Source organism: Nematolebias whitei, chromosome 11 (assembly GCF_014905685.2).
Source record: "Nematolebias whitei isolate Nwh7 chromosome 11, NemWhi1, whole genome shotgun sequence".
In the NCBI taxonomy this organism is placed as follows: domain Eukaryota; kingdom Metazoa; phylum Chordata; class Actinopteri; order Cyprinodontiformes; family Rivulidae; genus Nematolebias; species Nematolebias whitei.
Genome location: NC_056508.1, coordinates 48,375,697 through 48,385,117, shown reverse-complemented (window position 1 = coordinate 48,385,117; position 9,421 = coordinate 48,375,697). Strand labels below are relative to the sequence as shown.

The following is a 9,421-nucleotide window of genomic DNA, read 5'->3' as shown; positions in this document are numbered from 1 at the left end:
ACAACTGCAGCATTTTGGTTGTCTGCTCTTATTGCACTTTTCATATTTGTGATCTTCTCCACACCGTGCACACCTTCTCTTTCCTTTACATGTCTGAGCTGTATGGCCAAATCTTTGGCAATTATAACACCTAAGTGGACATGGGACATATTCTCTCACACTGTAGGCCATAAACCCTAAAATGACTTTTCCTGGTAGTATTTCCTCATCAAATTCTAGCAAAATGCTTTCACTGTTCCTTTTCTCTCCATTTTTAAAACTTTGGAGCCTTCTCACATCTTTAACTCTCCCCCTTTAACATTTGATTTTATTTCCTCAACTGAGACTTCATCCGGGATCCCCCAAATCACTCACTTCTTGTACAAGGCTCACACTTGTCCCTTTCCCACCTCTCTCAGCCTACATGCTCTGTCTTTTTGTTCTTCTGTATTGCAAATAATCATCAGGTTTCCATCTCTCAGAATTTTTGCAGTTGTAATGTCTCCTACTTGATTCTTCAGAATAGTGGATAGCTTAACTGGGTTGATTAATTGAAGTCCCTTCTCCTCATTGACTCTAATGACGACTTTGAACTCCTTTACCTCCCTCTCCATTTCTACTTCAGACTCATCCCACTTTGTCACTACCCTTCCCTTCTTTACTGCATCTGCCACCACCGAAGAATTTCTTCTTTTTGGACTCATCCTTTCACTACACGAACTACGCACCTCACTCTCATTACCTACAGTACTTTCCCTCTCTGGCCCATTCACAGCACAGCTGTGTCTACAAGCTGTAGTCTTTATCCAGAGTTCCTTCACCAGTCTACAGGATTTCCCCGATAGTGTCCTGGGTGTTCCCTCGACGTCGACTTCCAGACACCCAAAGATTCTTTATTTCTTTATCTACATTTTCTTCTTTTTTTGTTTTCAATTTCAAATTTTTAACCATTCAGCTGTATTAGTGAATTGTTTTAAATTATCGCGTGCCGCACCTCCCTTCCATCCTTAACCGGAAGCCGACCGCAATCCTGGACAAAGACTAACACAGAGACAGACTTATATATAGGAAACAGCAATCAGACAAAGTGAAGGCAGCTGTGAGTGATCACACATGCCAGAGACAGAGACTGAAGACGCAGGACATAGACATGACACCAGATGGGGCCAGACACCAAAGAAACACAAACCCTATAGAGACAGAAACAGGCTCAGGGAAACACTGACATGAACACAACACCACAACTCCTACATATAGAGGAAATAATATTTCTAATCAGTCTCTTTAAACCCCAAAAACAACAAAGTGAATTCTTCTTGTGCATAAAGAGATCAAATTTATCAACACACAGATTAAAATAACAGATTCAATGGTGAAATTTTAATGTATTTTATTACAAAAATATAATAATCAGTAATATATGAATATGGTTATATACATGTATGCAAAATAAGACCATTGAAAGGAAGTAAAAATCTGAAGTAAAATGAATCTGTTAGATTATACCAGATATCAAACGACTGAAAGTAAAGCATGATTATTATTATTATTATTATTATTATTATTATTATTATTATTTATGAGACTAGCCTGTATAAAGAAAGGTTGAATGAATTTGAAACTTTGAAAGGCAGATTTAGAGTTTTTAATCTCTTTTTGTGAAGAAGTAAATATGTCTAAGCTGAACTATGTTTAAGTTTACTGTATAATTACTCTGAGGTCACCCAAAAGTCACCAAACGAGCAGTAAGGAAGCTTCATTCCTACTGAAAGTCGGAGAGACCTTCTCTCAGCTGCTAAAATCGGTACCAACTGTGTTCTTCCAACTGGAGTCATGACAGCGTGGAGGTGAAAGGTCGTCCAGGAGTCAATGTTTCAATGTTGTTCATGTTGAGTCATGTTTCAAAATCACACAAGCACATTCACATCAAAACTCTTCCCCGTTTCCCCCCATACACTTTCCCTTTTAAACCATAATCATAAAGACTATTGGGTCTATCACTCAGTCTTTAACTCTAAAGCCAGAGGAGTGGCTATTTTAATTAATAAGAGAGTTCATTTTACAAAATCCAAAATAATAAAGGATAAAAATGGCAGATTTCTTACAATTGCAGGCAGTTTATTTCACACCCCTGTTTTATTAGTGAACATTTATGCTCCAAATGTTGATAATCCAGATTTTACAAATAACTTATTTAACACACTTCCTTGTCTTGATACTCATTTGCTAATTCTTGCTGGTGACTTGAATTGTGTAATGAGCCCAACATTAGACCGCTCCTCACCTCGGGCCTTTACCCAGTCTTCTATGTCAAAATCTATTTCTGACTTCATGTCTCAGAATGGGTTTGTTGATCATTGGAGGACACTTAATCCACAAACAAGAATTTATTCTTTTTTCTCTCAGGTACATCAGTCCTCTTCTCGTATAGACTATTTTTTTGTTGATGGGTCTTTAATGCACAGAGTCATGTCTTCCGAGTACCACACCATTATTTCATCATGCCCCACTGAGCCTTGATATAAATTTTATGGACAGACCTCGCTCTTGACCTCCATGGAGATTTAATACTCTCCTGTTATCAGATGATCCATTCAATAATTTCATTTTATCAGCAATTGATGATTTTCTCACATTTAATAAAAATGACTCAGTCTCTTTCATTTTTGTGGGAAACACTGAAAGCATATCTCTTTGGCCAGATAATTTCTTATTCAGCTAATATTAACAAAACTCGCAGAGCTAAGAAATCAGAAATCTCAACAAACATTCAAGATACTGACAAACAAAATGACATTATTCCATCACAGACTTTATTGAAGCAACGACAGGATTTACAAAGCTTTTTAACCACCTCAGTGACCTCAGAACCAGAGACTGGAAAGCCCAACCCAAAGTCCCCAGGCTACGCTTCCTCAGTGGAAGATGTGCTGGTGGGATTGAGGAGGTCTTCGAAGTATTCTGCCCACTGACCAACGACATTCTGTGTTGAGGTCAGCAGCACACCACCTCCACTATAAACAGTGTTGGTGGTGTACCGCTTTCTCCCCCTGAGATGCCGAATGGTAGACCAGAATCTCCTTGAAGTCATGCGGAAACCATTCAATTCAATTCAATTCAATTCAAAAATACTTTATTAATCCCAAAGGGAAATTATTTGTTGTTGTAACTCGTTATCCTCATTTCATTAAGAGATGTTATAGATGCTGATGCTGTAGACAGGAAGGATCTCTTGTAAAGGTCCATCCCACAGTGGATCCTAAGAAACTGGCTGCAGATGCCGTCTGATCCGTCCACCCAGACTCAACTGGCCTCTTGGTTCCACCAGGCTGTAGGACCGCCCCAATACCGAGCAGAACTCCTCCCATAGCGATGGCCACTCCTCCCAGCAGTCTGCTGAGCTCCTCGTCACTGCGGACAGCCAACTGTAGGTGCTGAGGGACGATCCTGTCCTTCTGCTGTCATGAGCCGTGTTTCCTGCTAGTTCCAGGATCTCAGTGGTCAGGCACTCGAGCACAGCTGGCAGATAGATGAGAATGCATCCACAGAACATCCTTTTCAATTCATTTGAGATTTGGGGCTGTAGTTGAGATATTATTTGAGCTTTTGAGATGTTAATCAGCTGCTGTTGGTTGTAGAAAACTGCCTTGTTGACATGGTTACGCATCATAACAAATGTCCAAAACTAAAAAAAGTTTCTGTAAAAATCCTTCCAGCTGCACAGCAACTGATACCAGAGGAAACAATCATCCAAAAAAAATGTGATTTACATCCAGAAAAAGAGGAATTAAGGTTTCCAAAAGCAAAATCTCAGAATGAAAGTAACTGAGCTGCTCCAACATGCAGCCACCTTGAGCGGCGCAATATGCATGCATCATCACTGAAAGCAGTGTCATTCTCCATGGCCTCTCCGAACTCCTCCCACGCCCGAGTTTTTGCCTCAGCAACCACCCGAGCCATATGCCGCTTGGACTGCCGGTATCCATCAGCTGCTTCTAGGGTCCCACAGGCCAAAAAGGCCTGATAGGACTCTTTCTTCAGCCTGACAGCATCCCTCACTGCCGGTGTCCACCACTGGGTTCGAGGAGGGTTACTACTGCGTCAGGCACCAACAACCTTGCAGCCACAGTTCTAATAAGCCACCTCGACAATAGAAGTGTGGAACATGGCCCACTCGCACTCAATGTCACCCACCTCCACCAGAACGTGTTCAAAGCTCTCCCGGAGGTGGGAGTTAAAGCTCGATCTCACAGGAGACTCTGGCAGATGTTCCCAGCAGACCGTCACAATATGTTTAGGTCTGCCAGGTCTGACCGGCATCCTCCCCCACCATCAGGGCCAACTACCCACCAGGTAGTGGTCAGTAGACAGCTCTGCCCCTCTCTTCACCTGAGTTTCCAAGACATATGGCCACAGATCAGATGAGACAACAACAAAGTCGATCACTGAACTGTGGTCTAAGGTGTCCTGGTGCCAAGAGCACATATATGGACACCCTTATGCTTGAACATGGTGTTTGTTATGGACAATCCATGATGAGCACAGAAGTCCAACACCACACCACTCGGGTTCTGATCAGGGGGGCCATTCCTCCCAACCACACCCCTCAAAGTCTCACTGGCATTGACCACATGAGCATTGAAGTCCCCCAGCAGAACAAGGGAGTCCCCAGGAGGCAAACTCTCTAGTACCCCCTCCAAGGACTCTAAACTGTAGGTAATCTAAACTGTTGTTTGGCGCATAAGCATAAACAACAGTCAGAACTCATCCCCCCACACGTAGGTGGAGGGAGGCTACCCTCTCGTTCACCGGGGTGAACTCCAATGTACAGGTGCCAGGATGGGGGGAAACAAGTATGCCCACTCCTGCTCGGCGCCTCTCACCAGGGGCAACTCCAGAGTGGAAGAGTGTCCAACCCCTCTCGAGGAAACTGGTTCCAGAGCCATGTGTCGAGGTGAGTCAGACTATTTTTAGCTGGAAACTCTCAACTTCACACCACCTCAGGGTCCTTCCCCACCAGAGAGGTAACATTCCACATCCCAATAGCCAGCTTCTGTAATCGAGGATCAGACCGCCAAGGTCCTCAGTCACCACCCATCCCACATTGTACCCGACCCCTTTGGCCCCTCCCCCAGGTGGTGAGCCCATGGGAAGTAGGACCCACATCTCCTCTTCGGGCTGTGCCCAGCTAGGTAACATGGATAATAGCCCAGTCACCAGTGCTTGCCAGTATGCCCCACCTCCAGGCCCAGCTCCAGAGTGGGGCCCCAGTGACCCATGTCCAGGCGAGGGAGAATTGTTTCCATTGATTGTACTCATCATAAGGGGTCTTAAATACATAAAACGTAAATAATGCTTATACTAATATTACCTCAGACAGACAAAGCTAAAAACATTCGAGGACATGCGTTTATTCATGCTAATTATCTGAATAAGACATCAGATTTGACCAGATGTCCTCCAGAAGGGACGTCTTTGAGGCTTGACCTCCTGTTGGAAGCGACATCATCATGTTGTTGGGCTATCAAAGACACATTTATGCATCTTTAGCGCAAACAAAAGCATTTTTTAGGACGCACTCATCATCATCGACGTAATCTTCTCCTATAAAAAATGAAAAGAATTCAACATAACAGAACATTGATATGTCTTCCCTTGAGTTTTCTTTCTTCTGAAATGAATAGTACAAAACGAAACACAAACTGACAACAATGTAAGAACACCATGGTTTGTCTGCAATACAGAGCCAAACTGGAGTCGTAAAGAATGACCAGATAAAATCCTGTAATATATTATTTCAGATAAAATGACCCACAAATTAAACGTAATTCTGTTGTTCACAGTGGAAACATCTGTTTAAAGAGCATTTATCGTCTTGTGTACCATTCCTGTTGATATCCATGCAGGGCGCATGTCCACCCAAGTTGTTTGGTTTCCCATTGGCCCATTGAGTGAAGGAGAAATTTGAGCCATCGCTCCACATCCACACAGGCATCTGTGAGAGGAAGTTTTCAAACATAATTTCTTTCTTTTCATGCTGATTGCATAAAGCTTTACAAAAATCTCTTTCCACTAGTTAGACTGCAACACAAAACCCTCACCTCTGGAAGCGGAGATGAGGTGTTTTCATTTGGAAACCTCTTGATGCCTCCAACCCAACATTTTGTGTTGGTTCCGGTAGCTTCCACAATGAGTCTCCTGATGAAGTCATACTGATCTTTGTCATGAAAGGAGGCCAAATGTCCATCGTGGTCAACACAGTATTGCTGTGTGGGAAAATGCCAGCATAAACACATCATCAAACCTTCATCATTGTGATGAACTAGTTGTACAGGTGGCAAACAATATGGCAGTAATAACCTATATGTGAAGTCTCTGATTAAAACTGGTCTTAATCAGTTTTTAGAACTATCAGGTTGATGTCTGATTAAAGCTAAAAATGACCCATCAAAGAACGTCCTTGACCCATGAACAGATTCCTTCCTTAGATCATCCACAGGCGTCTAAGACAGTCCTATGTAAAAATGCAGTTGGGTCTAACATAAGAAATGCTCTGTTTTGTACTATAATATCATTATCAAGAACAAGATATTAAGTATTTGAAGATTTAACTTTAGATTAAACCAGCAACTAACGAGCACAAGTCAGTGTATCTCTTGTGCCAGTCCCAAGCCCAGGTAAATGGTGAGGGTTGTGTCAGGAAGGTCATCCTATGTAAAACACTTCTGCCAAAACTATAATGCAAATTCATCAATGCGAAACCATACTGGATCGGTCGAGGCCCAGGTTAACAACAACCGCAACCGGTGCTGTTGACAAGCAGGGTGCTGGCGAAAATTGTGCTACTGCTACCTAGATTATTAAGCATGGACATTTTTGTGCTACTGTAAGTCGAAGAACACGAGGAGGGAAATGTGTCAGGAGACAGAGGGAGAAGAGGAAGTGACAAAAGTAGGATTGAGGGTTGCAACTCTAAATGTGGGGACAATGACAGGCAAAGGTAGAGAGCTGGCTGACATGATGCAGAGAAGAAAGGTAGATGTTTTATGTGTCCAAGAGACCAAGTGGAAGGGCAGCAAGGTTTGCAGCATTGAAGCCAGGTTCAAACTATTTTACCATGGTATGGATAGAAAGAGAAATGGAGTAGGGGTGGTCCTGAAGGAGGAGTTGCCAAAGAATGTAGTAAAGGTGAAGAGCGTGTCAGATAGGGTGATGTGTCTGAAGGTAGAAGTAGAAGGTCTGATGCTAAATGTTGTCAGTGGTTTTGCTCCACAGGTCGGATGTGATGTGGAGGAGAAAGATACATTTTGGAAAGATCTGGATGAAGTAATAGAGAGTATTCCCAGGGAGGAAAGAGTGGTGATCGGAGCAGACCTGAATGGACATGTTGGTGAAGGAAACAGAGGATGAGGAAGTGATGGGTAGGTTTGGTGTCAAGGAAAGGAACCAGGAAGGACAGATGGTGGTGGATTTTATCAAGAGAATGGCTGTAGTCAACACTTATTTCCAAAAGAGGGAGGAGCATAGAGTGACCTATCAGAGTGGAGGAAGGAGTATGCAGGTCGACTACATTCTGTGTAGAAGAGGAAACCTGAGGGAGATTGGAGACTGTAAGATTGTGGCAGGGGAGAGTGTGGCCAGACAGCATCGGATGGTTGTGTGTAGAATGACTGTTGTTGTGAAGAAGAGAAAAAGAGTCAAATCAGAGAAGATAAAATGGTGGAAGCTGAAGAAGGAAGAATGTTGTAAGAACGTTAGAGAGGAGCTGTTAGGTTGTTTTCACACCTGATAGTCCGGTAGACTCGGTTCGGTTGGGGACCAATATTCATAACATTTTGTTTACATTGAGCTGGTGCATTTGCATTCACACTGCACTGTGCAGTCAAGCCAACCTGTTGAACCAACCTGTTACCCCGCTTGCCTGTGGTGGCGCTGCACCTAGAACTACTGAAAGAAACAACACAAAAACCTCTAGGAATGGTAATGTTCTAACAAGTGAGGAGAGTGTAATGAGAAGATGGAAGGAGTACTTAGAAGAGCTAATGAATTAAGAGAATGAAAGAGAAAGAAGAGCAGAGGTCATAGAAACTGTGGACAAGGAAGTGGGAAAGATTAGTGAGGGTGAAGTCTGGAAAGCTCTGAAAAGAATGAAGAAGAGGAAGGCAGTAGGACCTGATGACCAGTGGAGGTTTGGAAATGTCTTGGAGAGATGGCAGTGAGGTTTTTTACTCAAATATTCAATGGCATATTTGAGGGTGAGAAAATGCCTGAGGAATGGAGAAGAAGAGTGCTGGTGGCCATTTTTAAGAACAGGGGTGATGTACAGAGTTGTTGCAACTACAGGGGAATTAAGTTGATGAACCCCACAATGAAGATCTGGGAGAGAGTTGTGGAAACAAGACTTAGACAAGAGGTGGCTATCTGTGAGCAGCAGTATGGTTTCCTGCCAAGAAAGAGCACCACAGACACCATCTTTGCTTTGAGGATGCTGATGGAGAAGTACAGAGAGGGTCAGAAAGAACTTCATTGTGTCTTTGTGGATTTAGAAAAATCATCTGACAGGGTGCCAAGAGAGGAGGTGTGGTATTGCATGAGGAAATATGGAGTGGCAGAAAAGTGTGTTAGACTGGTACAGGACATGTATGAGGACAAAATGACATGTATGAGGACAGCAGGACATGTATGAGAACAGTAGGACATGCATGAGGACAGCATGACATGTATGAGAACAGTAGGACATGTATGAGGACAGTAGGACATGTATGAGGACAGCAGGACAGTGGTAAGATGTGCTGTAGGAGTGACAGATAGCTTCAAGGTGGAGGTTGGAGTGCATCAAGGATCAGCTCTGAGCCCCTTCTTGTTTGCTCTGGTGATGGACCGACTAACAGATGAGGTCAGGCAGGAATCCCCATGGACTATGATGTTTGCAGATGACATTGTGATCTGTGGTGAGAACAGTGAACAGGTGGAAGAGAACTTGGAGAGGTGGAGGTATGCACCTGAAAGAAGAGGAATGAAAATCAGCTGTAGTAAGACAGAGTACATGTGTGTGAATGAGAGGGAGGCCAGTGGAAGAGTGAGGCTACAAAGAGCAGAGGTCACAAAGGTGCAGGACTTTAAGTACTTGGGTCCACTATCCAAGAAAATGGGGAACATGGTAAAGAGGAGAAGAAAAGAGTACAGGCAGGCTAGAGTGGATGGAGAAAAGTTTCAGGAGTGATTTGTGACAAAAAGGTGTCAGTAAAGGTCAAAGGAAAAGTTTACAATACAGTGGTGAGACCAGATATGTTGTATGGTCTGGAGACAGTGGCATTGACAAAAAGACAGGAGAAAAAACTTGAAGTGGCAGAAATGAATATCCAAAAAAGTTCAATCTGGTCCTCTGGACATTCAAAAAAAAAAAGGCAAAAAAATATAGAAACGTTTCGTCTCTCATCCA

General features: G+C 43.1%; 1 protein-coding gene across 1 annotated transcript in view; it reads right to left on the bottom strand.

Moving 5' to 3' along the window:
* Positions 1-5,515: 5,515 nt before the first annotated feature.
* The window catches only part of LOC119417386 (galactose-specific lectin nattectin), an 8,590-nt gene continuing 4,684 nt past the window's right edge, over positions 5,516-9,421 (bottom strand). Inside the window, exons 5-7 of the mRNA XM_037684589.1 lie at positions 6,081-6,245; positions 5,863-5,974; positions 5,516-5,583 (exon numbers count right to left, since the gene is read on the bottom strand). Coding sequence (XP_037540517.1) covers positions 5,516-5,583; positions 5,863-5,974; positions 6,081-6,245 — 345 coding nt within the window. The remainder of the gene's footprint in view (positions 5,584-5,862; positions 5,975-6,080; positions 6,246-9,421) is intronic.